The sequence below is a fragment of the Mizuhopecten yessoensis genome, unplaced genomic scaffold, assembly GCF_002113885.1.
Source record: "Mizuhopecten yessoensis strain PY_sf001 unplaced genomic scaffold, ASM211388v2 scaffold11059, whole genome shotgun sequence".
Taxonomy (NCBI): Eukaryota; Metazoa; Mollusca; class Bivalvia; order Pectinida; family Pectinidae; genus Mizuhopecten; species Mizuhopecten yessoensis.
In genome coordinates, this window is record NW_018408858.1 from 1699513 (window position 1) to 1724204 (window position 24692).

The following is a 24692-nucleotide window of genomic DNA, read 5'->3' on the forward strand; positions in this document are numbered from 1 at the left end:
TATGGGTAAACTGCGTGATGTCCGGGGAAGTAATTACAGTCGAACCTCGTTATCTCAAACTCTTATAACTCGAAGACCCTGTTTATCTCGAGGTATATCTCCGGTCACGACCAAATCTCTTCTTTATCTTAGTAAATAAAACTCTAATAATTCGAACCCTGAAAACTCGAAAAACTTGGATACCTCGAAGTAAGATATTGGTTTCAATAGCGTAAATCCAACATCAAAACATCGTCTACTGAAATAGGGTTCGAATTTCATTTTGTCAATTATTTATTCTTTGATACAAATAGATTGGAAAGCTACGGCATTTCGCCGTTCCGTGCTAGCATGAAATCTATAAAAATAATTTACTATAAAGCTTAAGACTGTAAAGTGTGCCGACTGTCAAAACCATGTTCTTCATAATAAAAAACAAACTTTGTCAATGTTGATCAACGGTATTCTGTACTTACTGCAATTTCATTTAATGATTTGTACACCCAAACTGACGACAGTCCAAACCGGAAAATTGATCACAAAGCGTGGTCATGCATAGAAGAGTTCCACAGTTAAAATCACAACATAGGACAGCTTCACGGGTTCGTGTTTTTACAGGAGCCAGTTTGGCTTTGAAAGTTAATCGTGAGATTTTAAGAACAATACGATAATTGCTGTTGATTACATCAAGTTGAGGTGTCAGGTGTCACATTTGGCCTTTATGAATCAATGTGTTACATGTACAATATAATCTGTTTGTGTGTGTTTTCATTTAAAGAATCAACTATGCGTACACTCCATTACAGTGATTTGTTTCAGACTTGCGCACTTTCATTTCCGCATCGTAAAGTACGAGGTCGGAGACAGCAGGATATTTCTATGTTAAAAGTAACACTTCAGAGGTAAAACTTGACGAAATTGCAAATATTTTAGACTTAGAAAGACTTTGCAAAGACTAGCCAAATCCACATTTAATTACTAGGCCTGTCCATATTTCATAACGAATTCGCAATATGGTCCAACCGTTTTCATCGCATTAAACGAAAGTAACGTTACGTTTTTTTGGAAAAAAAATTGCCCTGTTTTTGTAAGCGTGTTTATTATAAAATAACAAACATGTATGTGTCCTATTGATTACGTATATCATCCATCAATTGATTATAAACATTCGCTATTAGTACAAATCAACGACTGCTAGTTCTATGTCCAAACAGTACATTTCATACCAAATATATGAGCCCGCTTAACTCGAACACTCAGATAACTTGAAGTTTTCCTACGACCCCGTTGACTTCGAGATAACGAGGTTCGACTGTACTTGAAGGCTTAAAGGACTTCTAGATATTAATGTAACAGATACAGGGTTACTTACAACTGATAATTGCTCTTTTTTATGTGGGGTCCTCAAATAGTATTAACATTTGTATGTATACTGAGTGACACTACCTCATCCAACCCACCTTTAGGGAAAAAAGTATTATGGATGGTTGTAATGGTATCTCAGAAAAGTCTTCCTGACCCTTACATTGATAACTGGAATTGCCCTAATGGATCACGACTGGAATAGCTCTAATGGATCATGAATGAAATTAATGATACACTGTACTTAGAAATAAAGGGATATTGATGGAGTAGAGTTGAAGACCTAAATGCAAATTATTACAGGGAATGTTATACATTATATTTAACTGGCTCAAGCTCAAATTTACTGCATGAAGATATTTTGAAATGTTATCTTGGAAGAAAGTACAGTTTCCCTCAAATGAAATGGTGAATGGTAAAGATTATAACGAGGTGAAATAATATTACAATATTTCATGCCAGCATATGATACTATTGCAAAATAACCATGAAAAGTGCACTGATCTTGCTGATAATGCTCAGTTCTAGATCAGCAGACATGTGTCGTGAGTATTGCAGAACTAAAAATAAAAATAGACAGCTGCCTTTCGATTAACCCTGTAAATGCATTGAAATAGTGCCAAATTCTTTTGGAAGACTAAGATTTTGAAATCGTTCACTGCTTTGCAATATTTCAGTATGTGTGTTATTTACTGTAATACAGGCTTTACTCATATCGAACCCTAGAAATAATTTGAATTCAGGAAAAAAGGCTCAACCTGTTTTGTCCAAGATATAATATTTGAAAACAGGTCATTTGCTGTTTATGAAATAAAGTTTCAAACTAAGTTGTATGATTATTTTGCAGATGTCCTGCCTGGGTTATATAGCTCGGACATGTCCAAGTTGGGAAGGATTCCCAAGTTGCCAAAGATACCTAAAAGAGGACAAACATCTTCAAAAACAGACACTGCTTCTACTTCTACTTTAACGCCACAAGCTGCTTCCAACTTCATCACTATAAAACCATCAGCTGATATCAACACCTCATCTGATCTGCGATCATCAGCCGATGTCAACATCTCACCTGCCCTACAATCAGTTGTTGTCAGAAAATCGCCTGCCCTAAAATCATCTGATGTCAAAATATGTCCTGCCCTTCAATCATCTGATGTGAATGTCCCACCACCTGGCACTCCTGAACCCATCCATGATGCCAAGGCAATGTTGGTTGTCGCTCCACTACCATCCAAGGTAGAGAAAACTTCAAAGGATGGTGCGGTACACCCATCAGTCAAGCATGTAAATGATACAGACAAAAATATCAAGCATGTAGATGATGCAGACAAAGATATCAAGCATGTAGATGATGCAGACAAAGATATCAGAACATTGCCAGCAAGTATGGCTGAAGGATCTAAACCTCCAAAAGCAACTGAACATGCAAAATCCAGAACATCAATAGAAATTTGTTCAGAAGATAATACTTCAAGCAACGTTATTTTACAAGAAACTGAATCAAAAGATGAAAACAAATCTGCAGGTGGACATAAGCATAATCAGAGTTTGATGGAAGAACCGAAAGATACTTCATGTAATAGACCAATGTTAGAACAGAATGTCATGTTAAATCCTGTACCAGAACTTCGTTTCCTTGACCAAAGTTCTCAAAAGACTTCATATAGTTCTTCTTGCTGTTCCTCCAGAGGTTCCTCCGCGGAGAGGGATTCTAACACTGCACCAGAAAAAAGGCGAAAACATCTCCGAAAAAGGGACAAGGTAGAAAGCCCTCTGGACAGTATTATGAAATCCATTAGAAAGTCTGCTGCTGCCAAACTACGAAGCAGTCCTCAGAGTTGGACTGACAAGAATCAGAGTAAGAGTCCAGGTTTCAGCTCTGACACAGAAAGATCAAATGACTCGGCCAAATCATTTGCTGGCTTTAAAGGGAAGACCGATGAGGATATTGAGAAAAGACTTCAGAAAAAGTATGACAGAGATAATTCCAAATCCAGTAATACTGAAAGGTCAACTGAAGTTCTGAAGTTTGATGATCTGCCATCAGTAAACCTTGGTTTCATGATACCGGGGAGCTCCAATAGGATATGCCATGTTTATTCCAAAGAAAATACTGCAGAAGCTCCACGGATCAAAAGACAATCTGCTAAGCGAGAACGATCATCCTCAACGGAACGCGTATCCCCTGCATTGGATGATCTCCCTTTGATTGACAAAGACAATGAATCTGGTCATTCAAAGATTCTTAGACTTGAAGAAACTGGTGAGTTAGCTGTTAAAGATTCAAGAACACAGTCTTTTGCACAAGAGAAGTCAATCACACCAGAAATTGTTATTCCTGGACTGGGTGATCTCCCCTTGTCAGAGGTTGATCAAGATTGCAGAAGTTCAAATGTTGTTTATAATCCATTAAAACTTGAAGAAACTGCTGAGTTTTCTGGCAAGAAAACACCTCACTCTACCAAAAGAGACAGATCAATCACTCCAGAAATTGTTATTCCTGGATTGGGTGATCTCCCTCTGAAAGACTTGTATGACAATTCTCAAACTTCAAAAATTGTGTATGATCCACTTAAATTGTCTAACACAGCTGGATATGCAAGAGAAGAAGCAATACAACCTGCAAAAAGAGAAAGGTCAGATATACCGAAAACAGTAATTCCTGGACTGGGTGATCTCCCCTTTCCTGACCAAACCTCTCCCAACATAAATCAAACAGGACCTACGAACACAGCAGGACTAGAACCTTTCAAGACAGAAACTGCAGCACAGGAGAATCCTAAATTGAACACTATGAATGTGGATTCCCAAATGTTTGAAGAAAGAAAAATTCATTCAGCTGAGGACAGATCCTCTGTGTTTAATCCTGTTAAACCTCTGGAAAATGCTTCTTCTGCTTCCTCCTCTGCTAAAGATAGCAAACCTGCCACCCCAAGTTCAGGTGAATCTGTACAGGATGTTGATTCTGACGATGGAGAGCTAGTGGTGAATAGCACAAGAAAAGTTGAGCGAGCAGGTTGGGAGCTGAAGTTGAGGATCACCATTCCTAACGATCTCGGTGGGGATGCTCGTGTCGACCTTGCGACCTTGGATCAGACCATCAGACAGTCACTGCATGGGTAAGTGTTTAAAAATTAGGTGTTGTTTGAATGAAATATATATATTTGACTGATGGCAAAGGAAGTATATACATATATAGTACTTCTCCCCTGACCAAAATATAAAGAAAATCCACTTCTATGCATGTAGTCTCTTGAACTCATGTTAACATCTATATATTAATAAAAATGATTACAGTATCAATTACATACCTTAAATAAGATTCATCAGTTTTAAAATATCAAAGTTTTACTTTATACACAATCAATGTACGTATTAAACATGTCGTAACATTTCAAGACCAACTTGGTCCCTTTGTCATGGTATGACTTGGTCTTGAAACGTTGCAACATGTTTAAACATACATTGTTTGTGTTTAAAATAAAACTTTGACATTAGTATGAATTGCATTTTTAATGTTTTCCTGTCTTTATCATACAGCCATGGACAGTTTAGTCGACTGACACCCAGTGAAACACTCCTCATGACCACCATTAACAGGGTGGTACATAAGAAGTCGTTTGAAAGCCCGGACCAGCGCCAAGTGGAGGAATTAAATGGACAGAAGAAAGATTCTACCAAGAGCAAAAAAAGCTCTCACTCCCCAAGTATTGCAGAGCTCACAAGAAATCTCTCACCGAGCTTGGTGGAGTTTGCTAGGAAGCATCTCTCCCCGAGTGTAACAGATTTCACCAGGAAGCATGACCCTGATATTGACCTTGAACCCTCGGATCATTTAAGCGATTTTGTGTCTTACGAAAGTTGGGGAAGTAACAGGAATACTGACAGCCTAACATCATCTACAAAATCTACAAAATCAGAAAAGAAGTGTTTTGCGAAAAACAACCACAGTGCAAGTTCTACAGAAAAGTTGGCTAGTAGTGAATCAAAACCAGCTTCACCAAGCACATCATCTTTACCCGCAAGCATGAAATATGTTCCAGATTCAGCCTTTGTCCCTAAGAAAGGATCTTTGGCTGGTAAATCATTCATGGACAGGACAAGGGCTGTTAGTGCTGTTTCTTCATCATCAAACCGTGGTGCAGACATTGTACCACCCCAGTCCACCGCAGCCTCCTCTGGATATTCTAGTGACCTGTCGGATTCCTCAACAACTACTCGTACAGTTACTTATGCACCAAAGAAGGATTCATCATCCACAGTTAAAAGTGATTCTTCTGACAAAATTCTTAGGAAAAGTAAAACAAATTGTGCCATGTCTGAGAAATCCTCATCTGAAACAGATAACTCTGAATCAAAGGAAGCATCTGATTCTACCAGAGTTGAAAAATTATTGACAGACATTGCTAGCAGTAGTGAAAATCATAAAAATGAAAAGTGTGTTAAAGAAAAGTCATCTGCAAAATTTGCAAATATATCAAAAATGTCAGCTACTACACCACCAGAAACTGTATCATCACCCGTCTCATCTACAAATCTGTCAGAACCTGCATCATCATCACCCGTCTCATCTACAAATCTGTCAGAACCTGCATCATCATCGCTGTCTTCTACCAAAACATCGGAAAATGCATCATCATCACTGTCTTCTACCAAAACATTGGAAAATGCATCATCATCACTGTCTTCTACCAAAACATCGGAAACTGCATCATCATCGCTCCTTTCTACCAAAACATCGGAAAATGCATCATCATCACTGTCTTCTACCAAAACATCGGAAACTGAATCATCATCACTGTCTTCTACCAAAACATCGGAAACTGAATCATCATCACTGTCTTCTACCAAAACATTGGAAACTGCATCGTCATCGCTGTCTTCTACCAAAACATCGGAAACTGAATCATCATCACTGTCTTCTACCAAAACATTGGAAACTGCATCGTCATCGATGTCTTCTACCAAAACATCGGAAACTGAAACATCATCACTGTCTTCTACCAAAACAATGGAAACTGCATCGTCTTCGCTGTCTTCTACCAAAACATCGGAAACTGCCTCATCATCGCTCCTTTCTACCAAAACATCGGAAAATGCATCATCATCACTGACTTCTACCAAAACATCGGAAACTGAATCGTCATCACTGTCTTCTACCAAAACATCGTAAACTGAATCATCATCACTGACTTCTACCAAAACATCGGAAACTGAATCATCATCACTGTCTTCTACCAAAACAATGGAAACTGCATCGTCATCGCTGTCTTCTACCAAAACATCGGAAACTGCATCATCACCAGTCCCATGTGCCAGATCATCAGGAATTGAGTCATCATCAGTCTTATCTACTAAAACATCGGAAAATACTACCAAGGCAGCAGAAACTGCAAGTGAAGGATCAATAGCTTTTTCACCAATCCGGTTACCCGATCGGAACAAAGCTGAAGCTTTGAGTAAGACCTTGGTACCGGAATCGGACAAAAGTAGCCAGGTTTGTTTATGGTCTTTTTTCTAAAACTTGTATACAATTCTGCATAGACTTAGACTTTTATGAGCAGAAGATGACTTTAGAAAGGAAACATATTTTCGTTTAAAAGTTACACAGAAACCATTTGTGCCAACACCATCAGAATGATCCCGTGATGTCATCTTTTCCTTCACTGCCAACTCAATAAAATGTCAAAGAACAAAACAAATTTTTGTTTAGAGGTGTCTGAAATATTTGTACTTTTTGTGTATATTTGGTTAAAAATGAATTTGAATAATAAATATGATAATAAATATATACTAGAAATGATACAATAATGTGTGCAGGTTGGTGCCATGAGATCAGACAACCAGACATCCCGAAAGGAAAGGAAAGTCCAGTCTCACCCCTACACTAGGAGACCTCGCCGCGACTCTTGGTCATTTGACATTCCCTACAGGTAATGACTTCTAGTATGATTGATTGAGTGGTTTTACGCCCGCTTTACTACTGAGTAGTTCGGTGATCCAGCAGACGATAGACTTATAGTATAAACATGTACAACATATGATTTATAGGGGTCCTTCTGAGCTTAACAGACATTTTTATTTGAGAATGCTTAAATGAATTATGCAAGTGATACCATCATATTCATGAGATTGATTTGAGGGTTTCCTACTGTCTTCATCTTCTGAAAGTTCAAAGATAATCATCAATGAAACTACCTGGTAATGGATATAAAATACTGTTTTGTGGTGTTGTGAAGTTGTGGTGGACACGATCAGTGCTGTTGTACCTGTACCCAATGTACAGTGTTTCTGTATATTCAGTTAACTACCGTTCCCTTAATTACACAGTTTTCAGGTAGGAAATAGTTTAAAGCAGTCCAAATTAAAGGGCTGTGTTGAGGCTATTGAAATAACCAAAAAAAAAGCACACTTTAAATGTAACCACTGTTTATTATACAATACTATATGGTAATAGAGTCTATAATATGTAGGTATGAGGGGTACGGATATTCTATCCAAATGTGTCAAATTTGGGTCAGAATGGATGCTTTGTCGAGGCTCTGATACCAAATTCTGCACCGGAGGGTATCATTTCTATATTCCTTATACCTACAGTGTTTTCCCTAGAATGTTTTGAAAGAAGCATGGTATTTCAATATTTCTATTAAAGCAGCACTCTATGTAAATTCAAAGCAGCATGGTAACTTTAGACTTACTATGAATATATAGCAGAGAAGATCTAGGATAGGAGCATGGCAAGAAATTATAGGAGCATGGTGTCATGCTGCTAAAACAGCCTGGGGAGAGCACTGACCTACATAATGATCAAGACTCTTAACTGAATTTTTGGTAAAACACTACAAAGACAATGCAATTGCAAAGTTTAATATAGTGAAATTTCTAGAAAATATATACACAAGCATATTTTTAGAGTGAACAAAAGAGTAAGGTTTGCCAAAGGTAGGTATTGGAGTGCACGTGATTGATAGTGGAGCAAAAGTGCGAGTCTAATTTTAATTAGTTTAATCTTGAATCTAAGGACTTGAAGTAGTGTTGGCCTTAACAAAATATTCTGACAGTTGTTTTGATGATTCCAGATTTGCTTTATATGATGATTTAGTGTAAGATACTTCTTTAACAGTGACGGTAAACCTATGTATCCCACTTATACAGTTTTCTTTTTCCTCTCATAAATAGGGGATCATTCGCTCCATTGAAAGTAGAAGTATTGAAAAACTGAATAAAAAACTTATTGATAGTTCTACCACATGCCAACCTTTATCTTACAATTGATAGTTTTCCTTAGATTTTCGATGTTATATATCCTGTATTTGTTTCAGAAATCTACAAGATTTGATGAGAGACTTAACCACAGCTACATTTAGAGAAAAGAATGGGGATGTCCCAAAGTCACAGAAATCCAGGGGTCGCGCTCCTTGCCGATTCCGCAACTATAAATTCAGGCGATCCTCAGTTCCTGATTGTCTTCCTGATAGGTAAGAGTGTAAAACTTGGAATCTTATTATTATAATATACCCCCACCATTTTATTGAATGTGGGGCACATAGTGTTAACACTGCCTACCTGTCCTGTCCTGTCTCTTCAAGATTCCATTGTAATGACTCTTCTGTCCTGTCGCGTCCTGATCCGATTCATTGTAACGACCCAACCAATTAGATTTCTAAACAGGTTTTGATCAAAATTTATACAAAGGTCAAGTATAAAAATATCTTACATGAGTTCGTATTTCAGGATCCCAAGGTCACTTGTTATTTAAAAGCCAACAATAGGACAAAGGGGTCATTCATGCCTTACTTTGTGTCCTTACTTGGTGTTGAAATCCTTAAATTAAAGAAGACTTTCCAATTGTTGGTTGTAGTCCTGATGACTCGGATGAGTTTACTGCTGAGGCCATACCTGACTTTGAGGAGAGGAAGAGGAAGGCGGACATCATTGAAACCATGCAGACCAGCAAGAAGGAGGACCAGGAGGATTACACTGCTGAGCAGAGTAGCTACAGTCCTGGTGCCACACAGGTATGTACTTTATATCTTTTTCCATTCTACATAATCCAGGATTTATACATATCAATGTCCACTCGTGTCGTACCTTGCTTTATACAGAATTTTTAAAATTTAACTTGGTGACTTTATAAAACAATTTGTATCTTGCTTGGCTTTTTGCAGAATTTTTGTCTTTTTGGGGGGGTTTTGTGTTTTACTTCATACAGAGTTTTAAGAATTTTTGTCTTCCTATGGTTTATACAAATATATGTGTCGTACCTTGTGTGTTATATAGAATTTTAAGAACTTTTGTCCTGGTGACTTGAAACAATTATTTGCATCTTACCTGACTTAATGATCATTCAACTCATCCAATGCCTAGCTGAAAAATATTCAAGTAGTAAGACATTGGATAATGTCATTGAAAGGGTTTAACAAGATGTTAATGCTGGGGGCTGCGGTGGCCAAATGGTTAAGGTGTCTGACATTCTGCTACCACTAGCCCTCCACCACTGGGTCGCGGGTTTGAGACCTACAAGGGGCAGTCGCCAGGTACTGGCCGTTGTTCAGTGGTTTTTCTCCGGAACTCCGGTTTTCCTCCACCACCAAACCTGGCACGTCCTTAAATGACGATAGCTGTTAATAGGATGTAAAACACAAATAAACCAAACCAAACCAAATGTTAATGCTGGTTGGTTTGTTGTAGGCTTCCAAGGTCAAACCTGGTGGTGACAAAGAGAAGGAAGCGGAGGGTGACAAGGCGAACATACATACAAGACTCTTACGTATATCCAAATTGACATCTCCGGCACAGGTGAAGGAGAAGTCTCCAGAAGACAAGGACACTGCCTCCAAAGGGTCTAGTAAGGATAGTTATCAGGAGTCAAACAAGGACACTGCTTTGTCAGGAAATGGCATCAGTTCTTCAAATACTAACAGGAAGAGGAGGATCAGTCAGGCGTGTAGTCCAAATCGTAGGAGAGATTGGCGACAGAGCAGGAGTCGACACAACACCGGACTTGGGGAAACGAGGCATTCTGAACAACTTCAAGAGGAAATGTTCTCACAATGTAGGAGCAAGAACACCCCTACCGATGTCAAGAGTGGAAAATCTTCACAGAGAAGCAGCAGGGAAAGTACCCCATCTGACTTGACTACAGGTACAGCTCTGCGGAGACAAGGAAGCAGAGAATATTCACCATCAGAATGTTACTGTGTAACAGGAGAAGGGAAGAGTAGTAGGGAAAACACACCAACAGATGGTAGTGAAACACTGAAGAAGAAAATCTTGATAAAAAGACTAGACAGTAGCTCTGAGAAGGAATCATCATTGTCTCCGGCTACGGTGAGGTCTGATGACTGTATAAACCCTAACATGTTCCGACCCATTACCGCACACAAACTCACAGCTGACAGCGCTGAAAAGGAAGGGGGCGATTTGAGAAACTACATTCAACAGCTTAAGGGAAAAAAGGAAAAGAAATCAGAACCGTTCACCGTGAAAGTGAATGTCTCGGATGAATCTGGTTGTTCAGAGAAATTAGCATCAGACAAGGACAACAAGGGTGACAACAATGGACCAACAGCTCCTCCAGAAAGCAATAGAGCAGGCTCTCCAAATAAAAGGATATCCGGTTAGTATTGTGAGTGTATGTATCGCCAGTTTTAAATAATATTTTAACGGAGAGATATTCCTATGATGATATAATACAAATTACAGACTGAAAGAATCTCACAGGTAACATTCAAGTCTCAAGTTAAAACTTTGTGAAAGAACACACAAGATAAGAAACATAATCATAAGAACGGCATTTAATAGATGTTAAACTTTCCAGAGTTTAAATTTTACTGTTTAATTTACAAGAACATATTCATGAAAATTAAACTTTGTGCAACAGTATCAAATTGTAGTAATTGTAGCATAATTATCCCTGGGAATTTTATAATTACATAATGATGTCATGATTATATGAAATACTGTTATTTATTTTCTGGTGCAGATTGTGGACAGGAAAAGTCGGAGGAAGATACAGACAGAGATCCCACAGACTTTATTGTGAAGGAGGGAGATATCTCAAATGAAGATGTTAGTGACTGGATCGTGATGGACGAGTTCCATTGTCAGGAAGTGTCAGTGCTTAAAGAACCTGATAACCTTGACAACAAACCTGATGACCTTGACAACAACCCTGATGACCTTGACAACAAACCTGATAACCTTGACAACAAACCTGATGATCAAGATCAACGTGTTAAGAACATCGCTGAGGAACCTGTGACAAACAGCATGAAGGATGCTACTGATGATGATAAAAGAACAGATTTAGCACAAGTACAAACAAAGTCACCGACAACTGGGACAAAGGTAAAGGAATCCCATTCTGATGAACAAGGTCACCTTATTCAGAACATACCTAAGGAACCTATGACAAACATTACTACAGAAGACACAAATGATGAAATGAAAAAACAGGTATCCAGATATCAAACAAAGCTCCCGTCCGAGTTATCAACGACTGGAACAAAAGAAACGGGGTTGCCTACAGAAAATGGGAAAAGTATCAATGGTGACAGCAGTGATTCTTTGTGTACCCAACCTCACACTGAGTTAAATAATGAAATCAGACTGGAGACCAATCACGGAGATAAAACTATCATAGACAGCTGTGACATGAGCATCTCCGAGATTGTTAATGATCATCAGGGTGTCGATACTTCAACATTTGTGCCAGTCATTCATCTGTCCGGGACAAAGGGCAGGAAGATCCCATGGGCAAAAGAATTGAACCCGTCTGAAGTAATGGAGGAAAAAGTTGATAGTGAGAAGATTGGTTATCTGTCCAGAATAAAAGTAGAAAATCCTGCATTAAAAGAGATTGATAAAGAGGTCAGTCAAAATATTACAATCACTGGAACAAAAGAAGGGATTCCAACACCTACCAAAGTCCATGTCAAGGAGGAGCACAATACCAATAACAATTCAAGTCAATCTGCAGTTGTATTAAGAATAAAACAGGAGGATAGTCCCATGTTGAACCAAATCTTAGAAAGTCCAACTCGGGAATTAGTCAATCAGATATCAGAGGATGATAGAGTGGACAGTCAAATATCAGTTAAAGAGGAAATTCAACAGAATGTCAAATCAACCCTTGAAGAAATGTTGAAACAAAACTCAAAATCATATGAAGACGGAATTGCTTCTAAAATTTCTGAACCAGAAATTCTCCAAGAAGCAAAAAACGATACTCCATATTCAACAAGTGGACATAAAGCCCCTGCTGAGCAAATCAGGAGAGAAGCCACACAGGATACTGGAGGTAGTGAAATCAACACTCAAAACACCTACATAGACAATTTGAGCAGTGTGCATCTTGATGCTTCAGAAGACAAAACGACTAAAAATGTTGGTGTGGTCGTATCAAGTAAATCTATAGACCAACCAGATATGACAGGCGACAGGATCTACAGTAAAAGCTTGTATGGCTATGAGGAAGCGAACCCAGCTAACACCAGTGTATCCTCAAAAAGATTGGATTGCTCATGGGATTTCACAGACAAGGATGAGGGTTCCTCTGAACCAATTTATGGAAAATATTTCACTGCTGCCACTCGACAAGTACCCGAGAACAGCACAGATGACGATCCTAACAACATTGAGGCGAAAACTGTTGATAAGGATTTGACGGACAACAATCTGGGACAGGTTGAACAAAGTACTAGTTCCAGCAGTTCTTCTGGTTCTTGTGACACACCTGCGAACGAAGAAAAGATTGCCATTAACTCTGTAAACTTGAATTATAGAGAAAACTTAGAAGGTGTGAAGCACGACCACACTGCAATCCCAAATCCAGCTGAATTAAGTAATATGTCTTGCCAACTTGATATATATCAATCAGATAAACTTGACATTCATCAAGGAGTAGAATCTGTAAAATGTCACGATAAAGTGGAAGTGGGAGTTGAACAAACTGTACCCTGTATCAGTGCTGAGGAAAAAACTGTACCCTGTATCGGTGCGGAGGAAAAAACTGTTCCCTGTATCGGTGCTGAGGAAAAAACTGTACCCTGTATCGGTGCTGAGGAAAAAACTGTAACCTGTATCGGTGCTGAGGAAAAAACTGTTCCCTGTATCAGTGCTGAGGAAAAAACTGTACCCTGTATCGGTGCTGAGGAAAAAACTGGTGCTGATGCTGAGGAGGAACTGCTGCTAGCTACCAACACATGTGCTCTTCTGTGTCAGCGAGATGTATTCACGTCTGTCAATGGGAAGGATGAGACAAGCAGCTCGGAACAGGACAGTTCCCAGGGCTCCAGCCGCAAGTGTAATTTAAGCTTTGAGGCAGAGTACAGAGAAAATAGTGACAATGAGCTGTTGGAGATAGGAGAGTACTGCGCAGACTTGAATTACAGATTAGATAGGGACATGGACTTAGGTCATGACATTGAAGTTGAGAGTATCATTTCACGTTTAGAAGAGGGAAAAGATGACCATGAAACTTTGATTCCATGCGAGCACTTTGAAAAGTTTAAAGAAACTAGCATTCGTAATGCATCCCTTGGAAAGCATCATTCAAAAGCATTGCATTCAAAACTGAAGGCTGACGGTGAAGAAAAGTTCCCTAAACAGAAGGATAGCTGTGCAGACGTTGCTACAAATAAACTGAAGTTGCAGGAATTAAACAGTGACAAGATTACCCAAAAGACCACCACCTCTAATTACTACGAATGCTTTGATAATGATGACGTGGCTTTGAAATCAAATTATACATTTTTCGATGGGACATCTTTGGAATCGCAGAGAAATTCACCAGAGGAAATTTTGCCCAGCTCAATTAACCAGAATATTGAAATAAACAATGATCCAAAAACCCAACCACTTGAGAAATTAATAGGATATAGTCAAGAAGATTCTGGTCATGAAAACACCAAAGGTTTTGTGCCCGCGGGTGGTAGGGAGGAATTCATTCCTGATAGCCAAGAAGAATCAGATGGGAATGAGGCAGAGATGGTCAATATCAGCAACTTTCTTAAGTCAGATATTTTGCAGGATTGTAATTCCGGCCTCGCCGACAGCCAGCCAGGACAACCTGACAGCATGGTGTTGGAATCCAAAATCACAGAAGAAATACCACATGCTCAACCCCAAGTCAAAACATCTACACCCCGAGTCTCTCCAGTGGCAGACTTCTTTGGACTACAAGATCAGGCACCTGTAATGCCATCTGCTGACAGACCTTATACAGACTATGTGTATGGCATGTATAAAAATACACCTGAATCTGTAAGTGAAATACCATTGGACAGCAATGTGGAAGAACTTGATGAACATGAATTGGACGGTAATATATGGGCAAAATTACCAAAGTTTATTCAGAACAGTCCACTTAACCTGAGTGTGTCATCAAAACCCAGAACCAGTGAAGGAATTCCAGGGATGAATAGCTATGCAAGTCTAGACTGTTCTGATCTGGCTGATGAGGAAGTTTCTAACCATTGTGGAACCAACATCCAGCAGGTAACCTCTATTCAGAGTATCAACACCGATCCTAGCAGCAGTTTAGAACTACCACCACCAATGGAAGTTTCCTTGAAGGAATCATGTCCTGTTGAAAAAACACCAGCAATCTTGTTGACACGTAAATGTGAGGAACAAAATGAAATGTCTACAGATATTTCAAACCTTCCAGAGCAGACATCTTTGTCATCAGAGAGCGAGGCACCAGCCTCGAAGCCTCAACAAGTGTCAGCCTCAATAACATCCAAACTTCCAGGGGAGACATCTTTGTCCTCAGTGAGCGAGGCCCCTGCCTCGAAGCCTCAACCAGTGTCAGCCTCAGTAGCGTCCAATCTTCCAGAGGAGACATCTTTGTCCTCAGTGAGCGAGGCACCTGCCTCGAAGCCTCAACCAGTGTTGGCCTCAATAACGTCCAATCTTTTAAAGCAGACATCTTTGTCCTCAGTGAGCGGGGCACCTGCCTCGAAGCCTCAACCAGTGTTGGCCTCAATAACATCCAATCTTTTTAAGCAGACATCTTTGTCCTCGGTGAGCGAGGCACCTGTCTCAAAGCCTCAACCAGTGTTGGCCTCAATAATCTCAAATCTTCCAGAGCAGACAATGTTATCAACAGATAGTGAGGCTTCCTATGAGGATAAAACAGTATCACCCATGGCAGAGGATGGTCTTACACAAGCACAGCTTACACCATCAGTTGATAGCGATTGCTTTAAAACGTCCTCCCAGGATAGTGACTCTGATAATTGCTCACAGGAATCGGATACTGTTGTACAGCAGCAAAGTTCAGTACAGTGCAGCATAGTTGGAGAACATACTACCGTGTATGCAGAACAGTTAAATATCTCTACAGCATCGTCTAATGTAGACATCCTTGTACCAACCATGGAACCAGAGTATGTACAACAATCACAGCCTATGCTGGCTACAGAAGTTGGCAAAGAGGATGGTCGTCCATGTGCTCCTATGAGCTACAGCCCTCCCAAGCCATGGGTAATGTCACCTCCACCGTATGTTCCAAACTTCTGGCCATACTCACCACGTCTTAATTATGCTGCACCAAATCCATATTTTCCATACAGACCTCCATTACTGCAGCATCCCCTAAACAGCTACAGGTTCTGGCGTCCACCGTTCTTCCATTACCCTGACAGCCGATGTATTCCACTACAGCAGCACGGCCTCATGTCCTCCCTGGATCCCCGAATCCTCAGCTGGACTGGGGCCATGAGGCAACAGCTCCAGGCCAGCACAACTGGTCTCTGTCCTTTGCCGATGTTCCAGCCTAGACTTCCTATGTACAGTTCATACTCGTACTGTAGATCAGACACACGTGTGGGAGATCAACAACATGAAGTCTCCGACAATCCTTTGAATGCTGTGCATCCTAATTCAAACCTGCAAACTCCAACATCACCTGATCAGGGAGGAAATCTTCCCAGTTATTCCAATGTCTTCATGCAGTATGTTGTTCACAAACGGCCTGTTCTGACAAGTGATGCTGTGGTGTCTCCTCAGCCTACTGCCAGGCCCCAACGTTCTGTATCTCTGACCACCACCACCACCACCACCACCATGTGTACGGCTACTCCACAGCCAACAGGTCACCTACCTGTTGTAGAGACCCCTTCAGTTAGGTCTTCAATTGCTTCTATTACACCACCAGCAACATCAGAAGGAACAAGAACATTTTGTTGTGCAAATTCTTCCAAATGCACAACTACAGATTGTGCTCGATGTTTAATAGCTCCTGAAAACATTCCACTACCTGACTATTCTTCAGATACCTCACCTCAAGCTGTGCCGGAAACACCTGCACTGCTTCCCCCCATCTCCACTTTCACAAGGAAGCCCGAAGTGGACAGAAAATCTGACCGGTGACTGATCCACGGTCAGGAGCAGGATTTACACTAGATAGTGCTACTTGTGTTGGTGATGGTTCCAGTGCTGTGTGATGTTAGGAACACATGTCCATCTCCAGATATTTGAGGGGCAGATATTGCCACCGTTTTAGTTTTAGTGCTGACTGTGACATTCTAATGACATGGTCATCTCCAGTGCTGGAGAGACGGAACATAAGGGTATTTTTTCTAAGGAAAGCAAAGAATCAAACTGGTAGTGCCCCGTAAGACTACCCATTCCTGGAGCAACTGGAGCTGAACTGATTTATGGTAACAATACAGTGACAAGATCTCTCTCACCTCAAGTTTATAGAGACTTGTTTTCTATAGCAAAAGGTTTCGGGTTTAATTCTGTAGTGATTTTGGAAAAGATTGCTTTAAAGCCTTCAAACACTTGTCATTTACAGGAAGATCTAACTGAGCATTGCAAAGAATGTTCAAACTAAATGTGTGAAGTATATTTCAGCAGATATGACTTTAAGTGTAACCATGCATAGAAAAATTGAATTAGGATGTTTCAAAGGTGAATGTTGATGTCAATGTATGATATATACTGGAAATGCTAGCGTTTTTCACCGAGTAAATCAGCCTTAAAAAAAAAAAAATATACAAATATTTATTTATAGATTATAGAAGAAGAGATTTCAGAACTATCCGTGATCGGATTAAACTCGAGTCACAATGCAAACATTTCAGGTGATATAGTTGTAGGCTGACTGGCATAAATGAAAAGTGTTTTTGTTTTAATTTGTTAACTCATTCACCCCTGAAGACACATTTGAAGTCTTCCGATTCAAAGGTTGGAATAGTTCATCATGAAATTTCAGGGGTGAATGGGTTAATATATATGCTGTCAGATAGGCATCATTGCACTTCTCGTCACAGCCAGTGATATTTCATAATCTAGCTAACTTGAGACTCGGATAGTATATACCATGCCTTAAGACAACGATGCTTCATTTTTGCTTTCTTGAATTGGTTATAAATTGCCTGTGAGTTTACTCCTAGGTGCAGCATCCATTGTCCAGCACACATATTGTGTTGCTATGACTGGAGTCATATTTGCTATAACTTCATAAGAGTAGGATTATCCAATCTGTTCAAAGACATTGCCTTGATACATTTTTAGGTAAAATGTGAGAACGTTGACACTAAAAGTAACATTATTTGGCTGGTTGCTTGCAAGGGTAATATGTTAACAGATTTGTGCAAATAGGTTTCCCTTTATGTACATTCAAGATCACAGGGTATAAATGTATGTAGCTTTCTGATATGAGGGACTATTAAGATGTTTAGATAAATCACATTGACACAGTGATTAGATGTGGTGAAAGTACTTTTACTATAATACCATTCCAAGTATTCAAGGGTTACAGGTCTGAATGTGTTAGAAACTTGAAACTATTTCTAAACAACCTTGATGCCAGCATAATGATATATTGTATTTGACATGTAGCTTGTGGGGATGAAGAGTTGTTCAACTTTAAGTTTGTTCAAATAAGTGATAAAATATGGTGTAGCTTCTTGATTGCTTGATATTATTATGATCAGTTGATCATGAGCTTTAAACATAATGTCAATATATTACTGGTGAGTGATACAGGCCTATTGGGCCTTTATGTAGTTTGTTTTCTCATGAAAAATTATTATGAAGCAATACCAGCAATTTAAATAGAAATTTAGGAAAATGTTTATGTTGTTGATTGTGAATTCTTTTTTATAAAAAAGTTAGTTTGTGTCCCCTGGTAAGAACGCTTTTATCAACACGGTGCATAATAACTTCTTATAACATATTATGCACTGAAAACATTTGATTTCGTGTTCCCCAGGGTTTGTTAGGTAGTTCTGTATTATGTTCTCCCTAAATCACTAATTAAAATGCCAAGATTCAGGATCTGTGCTTTCATTTAACTTTTGTATTGAGTTTACATGTACTGAAAATACTCGTAGTCTAGCTTGTTACTGTGTAGTTACTGAAACTGAACCAACAAATGAGAGTGTATGCAAAATTTGTGTGATACCTTTTGTGATAAAACAACTATTATTCCATAGTTCAAATTTATATATTCGTTTTTTTTACTTTTAGTTCATGTGTAGTAGTGTAAAAGAAATTGTAGCACATTTTTCAAAAATAGTTCATTTGTAGCAAATTTTATACTTGATGAGGAAACTATAGGATGTTTTAGGTCATACGCCTAGTTCTATACTTACTGAAATAAGAAAGGTTCTGATGTTTGACCTACAATGTTGTTGTATTAATTTTGTTTTCGCCATTAGTTTTGGGTATACACTTTGTTATGTAATCCTCTCGCATTAGCATCGTTTGTAATATTAGATATGAAAATCATGCTAAAACACCACAATTCTTCATTTTAATAATGATACCAAATTAGTAATACATTAGAATGTGCTAATTAAGATATAATAGTTACAAAAAATGTCATTCAAAAGTTTTGAATTTGTCGATGTTTTAGTGAAGGGAGGTAATCCAAAGTTTTTGTGGGGGTTTACGCTTGTTTGTAGTGTTTGTAGGAGCCAGTTTTATATTGTTATGTTGGTAGAAATATAGTGAAATGTTGGTGCCATTTTGTCTGTAATTGGAGTCTTTCTTAACAATTTTAGGAAAGAAATTATCTTGACAGAAGGTCTCGTCTTTTTATCAGTATGTAGTAAAACATATCTTGAATGTTTCGTTAGCCCTTTCACCACTGTAGACCATAATGGACTCACCCAGACAAATGTGTGGTAGAGTCTACTAAAGTTATCTAGGGGTGAAATGGTTAAGAATCTCTACATTGGTGCAATTTTTTTTGTCTCATTATTGTACTCTGAGCACTTTTGGTTCACACTTTTTGTCTCATTATTGTACTCTGAGCACTTTTGGTTCACACTTTTTGTCTCATTATTTTACACAAGAAGCAAAAAGAGAGAGTAAAATCTTCTAAGGGATGGTTGTTCACATATAATTGGGGTTTTTTCTTTTCAATTTAAGGTGAGGGAATGTCATTGTATTTTTTGAAGTAAAGTTTACACTTGCATCATCTTGCAAATATACCTATTAGTACACAATAATTTTTATGTGCACAGATAATTGTGTTTTCATGATGCAAAAATGCAGAAATGGAGTTTCTGAGTTATGTATGGACACCATAATATATACAATATATCTTAAATCTAGTCGGTCAGTTATTGAAAACTAGATGCATGTTCAACATGCCAAGGCTAGTCAAATAATTGTACACAATACGCTACCCGGTAATATGTTTTGTAGTAATTTTACTAATTTATAGAAATGCACATTCTAGACCGATGAGATACTGTATTAAGTCATTGTGATATTATCAGATTATTTTGGGGGGTTTTGCAACAAGAACATTAGTGAAAATAGACCTAGGATTATCTGTAGGCCTCATTACCAGCTTTTACTGGTGATAATAACACAGCCAGATGTCCCGACTTCTGTCACTACTACAAGTACACAATATGAAAAATTTGCTGTACTATCAAAATCAATACATCATGTATAACAAATTACATACTTAGTAATGGACCTGTACGACATGTATGTCAGTTAAAATACACATGCTATACTGATCTGGGTCACAGCATGTATGCTTATGTGTAATGTGGCACATATATATATATCAGTATAGCATATATGTGTATTTTAAACATATGTAACGAACCCCTGTGGCTTGCCCAGGGAAACCATTTTTTTTTTTTTACTACTAGTCTTAGTAACTTACTAAATATTTCACAAGCCCAGACTTCCAATAGAAAAAAGACCTATCCAAACTGAAACACGTACTGCTAATCATGTGTAGTATATACAGGATAAATATCTACTATCTAGCATATTGTCTTATGAAATTCAAACACAATAAAGACAGTTATTTATCAGATATACATTAAAGTTGTATGGGATTTATTGACATAATATGTAACTATAAGATTAATGTAACAGTTGCTACTTGTTTTTGTGCCTTGTTCAAAAAGATTCTTTGATAATAGTTTGTTATTTCGACAAATTTAGAAAACCGCTATGGTGTTTGACTTTCAATAGTTCCACAGTTAATGGTGCTATGTAGTTTTGTTCACTATATGTTTTTCAGTTGATTTTGATAAACTTTAATCAAGATACATTTATACCCCGGTACCAGCAGATAATGATATTATGCATTTTAGTATTTATCTGCTTTATATGTCATGTTTCAGTGAGATTCTCATATTTAATCAACTCAATCTTCAGAAAATATACATTATGTAATTCTTATTTTAAAATACTCGTCTTCAATTATCTGAATAAACAACTAATTAGTGAAATGTTATGAACAAATTCACCAAAGGAAGGAAGCTTAGGTACCGGGGTATTTGTAAAGCTTACGAATCTACAGAACATTTCATTGTCAAGCTTTTCATTATTATTTTTTTAATTTTATTTCCTTTCTCTTAACCGGGAAATTCTGCTTCTTTCCAATCTGTGCATAATCTCAATAATGTTGAAATTCGTTTAGACCTGTGCTTTTTAGATGTGGTTATCCTAGGGAAATTCAAATTATCGCACACCTCTGCATGCAAGACTTCCATCATGTGAAAAATCAGTTGCTTAAGTTGAAAGAACTGTCTTTCTCTCAAACTTGATAGATACATTCTTGAAATTTTGATTAAGATGGCCGACACATGCCTTGATTATGAAAATGTCAGAACTTCACAGTAGGATCACATCATCAATTGTCGTTACTTTTATCCTGTGTAACAGTATCATTATAGGATGTCTCATCAATTTTGACACACATGCAAAAAATAGCAGCAATATTTAAAGAGCATTAGGATAGTAATCAAAAATAATCATCCCTGTGAGATGTAGACACAGAAATACTGACATTCAAGATTTTTGTGGATCAGTACATGGCAAAACCTTGTACTGAACTATGGAGGTTTCCTCATCTGGCATCATGTCATGATTATGGTGTTGTGATGTCACAATGCTGTTGTCACATTTGTCAAGCTTAATTGCCATCAGAGGGGAAACTTTTCCCCATATTATTTAGACTTGTAGTTCATTTGATGGAAAAAGTATTAAGAATAGAATACTCTTTCAAACACGTTTATTACAATATATTTCAACCTTTAGGACTAATTCTCCAATTCACAACTCCTTGTGTGGAATTTTCTTATCTTATCACTCATGTATTTAAAAATGTCTTGTATTCTTTGCGGTTTCATTTTGTCTTACATTCAGTATAACGTTATTTTAATATAGGTATGCTACATTATTTGGAAAGTGAGATGCTTTATATATATATATATTTGTGGGTTATCAAAGTATTAGTGGTAAAGTTTATTGTGATTTTATTGTGATATACAATATCCGTCAACTTGTATTGTTTCTATATAAAATGTTTTTCGTTTTTTTGTAATTTTTACATTTTCTTTCCCACGTTTCTAGGTTGCCTTTGTTCCCACCTTCCATCCTGTGTTCCTCAGAGGGACATGGATTGTAGATATATAGTTAATATTTTAATATTTTTATACACTGCTCTCAGTCATGTGCTTTTGACTCAATGTTTTGTATGGCTTGGAATAACGAAAGCTAGACATAATATGTTTGTATGGCTTAAAAATAAAAGAAACTAGACTTAAAAAATGTAGAGAACTGCTTTTTTTTTTAGAAAACAAAACAAACAAAAATCCCATATTTTGATACAACAATGTTTTTTTTCGATACCATGTAATGCATAATGATTATCATCATATTGGTTGACACCAGTACTTTAGTATATGACGGCTTTATAAGGTACTATACTACAATATTGTTTACGAAGTGTGTATGATACATATGAACTAAGAGGAGGGGGGGGGGGATCATTTAGAAACAGTAATTACACCTATAATTCTTAATGAACCCCTTTATTCTAATTTTAAGTCAACGACGCATTAATCACCGAAGTAACTGTGTGGAGAATATAGTTTGCAATAAACTTGCTTTAATTTGTTTATCATCCTCACTTTGAAATTAGTATTGATACCTGGTAGGTGCTTTTTGTATTAATTTTGTCATTCTTTCAATTGTGACCTCATAATGGAACCTGTTGAAAAAAGCTACTGACTTGCTGAAGTTTTATAGAGGGTCCATGTTCCCATTGTTTTACCATGATAACATTCTCGTCCAAGGTGCAATAGTACAACTTTCATTGGGTTACTTCCCCTCATAGCAAATTAAAACGAGTTTGCTTTATAATTTTTCGAAAACAGTACCATTGTTCTTGGAAATAGAACAAGATTCTGTTTTATAAAGATGCAATATAAAAAATCACATATATTGATAAAACATTTGGTTATGTGACCAATTTGGAGCAAACATTTGGTTTTTGACACATTTGAAGGTTATTATTTTGACTAAGTATATTTGAAAGATTTTTTATGAAAACATTCCAATGATGTATGTTGGTGTTCTTGTTTCACATTGCACAACAGCACATAATAAGGAGTGAAAAGTAACAAATGGTTACTATTGTTCGTGCACCAAAAGTGATATTTAATGTTCAGAACGCTTGTATGTCTGTTGTTAAACTAGTACACAGCTGCTGGGTGAGTGAACTTTTTTTTACAGTGTATTGCATATCACATTTGATGCTGATGTTTTTGATTATTGTTATTTTTTTTCGGAGGGGGAGTGGGGGCAAGCATACAGAAGGTCAGAAATGACAAAATGGCTGGTACACATACATTAAGCTTCATGACGACATAATCAAATATAAAAATGGCTTATCATGTTAACACTTCAAATACATATTTAACATTATGATTGACATTAACTGCTGTTACATAATTAGTAGTTAACACTATTCTGTTTTTGTGTAAATTTTTCATATTTTTATCAGTACAGTGTACATCCAAGTTGGTTTTCTCTCCAGTAAAATTTGTGATGCGTGTAATTTGTGTTCCTTTATAAAACAAGTGATAGGTTACTTCAGTTATCAATTGCCCCATTAATTCATTCACCCCTGAAGATTTATTTAAACTCTTCCTATTCAAAGGCTGGAATAGTTCATTAGGAAATTTCAGGGGGTGAATGAGTTATAGTCTTTAACTGACCAATACAAGTACACTTGACAGGAAGTGATAGGTGCTTGTAGCCTACCATTTGTTACTTCCAATATATGCTGCCATTTACAGCTCACTGCACTGTGTAATGCTATTGAAGGGAGATAACTCTTAAACAAATCATGCATATCATAAGGTAGCTTACAACCTTAAGACAAATTGAGTGTTACACATGTAACCATCTACTAATATTAGCACAAGCTTTCTATAGAAATGTTAATATGACATAACCTCATAACATAAGAATGGTTTATTTGCTACCTATTGTCTATATAATATGCATTGTCTTTTGATTGTGATATTTCTTTTGAGGAACAGAAGTAAACTACTTGTAAGTGTTTATGCTATTAAACTTTAACTGTTTTGACCTGTTGCGTTTCTTTGTTTTGTCATATCATGTATAGTCATTTAAGAAAACAAACCATCAACTCCGACCAATTCATTAAACATTCGACAGTATTATGAATTTCTGTAACTATTGGGAAGGTTTGTGCTAACCAAAATCGGTGTAAATTTTCTCGAAAATTGATTAATCTTACCAACATTTAAAAATAGGTGCACAATTGTCTTCTTTGTTCTCTGTGACTTACTTGCACTAGAGCTATTGTCTTCCTTGTTCTCTGTGTGACTTACTTGCACTAGAGCTATTGTCTTCTTTGTTCTCTCTCTGACTTACTTGCACTAGAGCTATTGTCTTCCTTGTCCTCTCTGTGACTTACCTGCACTAGAGCTATTGCCTTCCTTGTTCTCTCTCTGCCTTACTTGCACTAGAGCGATTGTCTTCCTTGTTCTCTGTGTGAGTTACTTGCACTAGAGCTATCGTCTTCCTTGTTCTCTCTCTGACTTACT

The 24692-nt window shown here is 37.6% G+C and overlaps 2 protein-coding genes across 2 annotated transcripts in view; both read left to right on the forward strand.

Annotated features, from left to right (window-relative positions):
- Positions 1–6511, forward strand: part of LOC110465158 (serine-rich adhesin for platelets-like) — a 26433-nt gene extending 19922 nt beyond the window's left edge. Inside the window, exons 14-15 of the mRNA XM_021520779.1 lie at positions 2189–4457; positions 4879–6511. Coding sequence (XP_021376454.1) covers positions 2189–4457; positions 4879–6511 — 3902 coding nt within the window. The remainder of the gene's footprint in view (positions 1–2188; positions 4458–4878) is intronic.
- LOC110465154 lies at positions 6468–24210 on the forward strand. Its single transcript, XM_021520775.1, has 6 exons — positions 6468–6835; positions 7159–7271; positions 8661–8816; positions 9200–9356; positions 10030–10957; positions 11324–24210. Exons 1-6 carry the CDS (start codon positions 6584–6586, stop codon positions 16714–16716), a joined length of 6999 nt encoding a protein of 2332 aa, XP_021376450.1. The 5' UTR covers positions 6468–6583; the 3' UTR covers positions 16717–24210.
- The last annotated feature ends 482 nt before the right edge of the window (positions 24211–24692 follow it).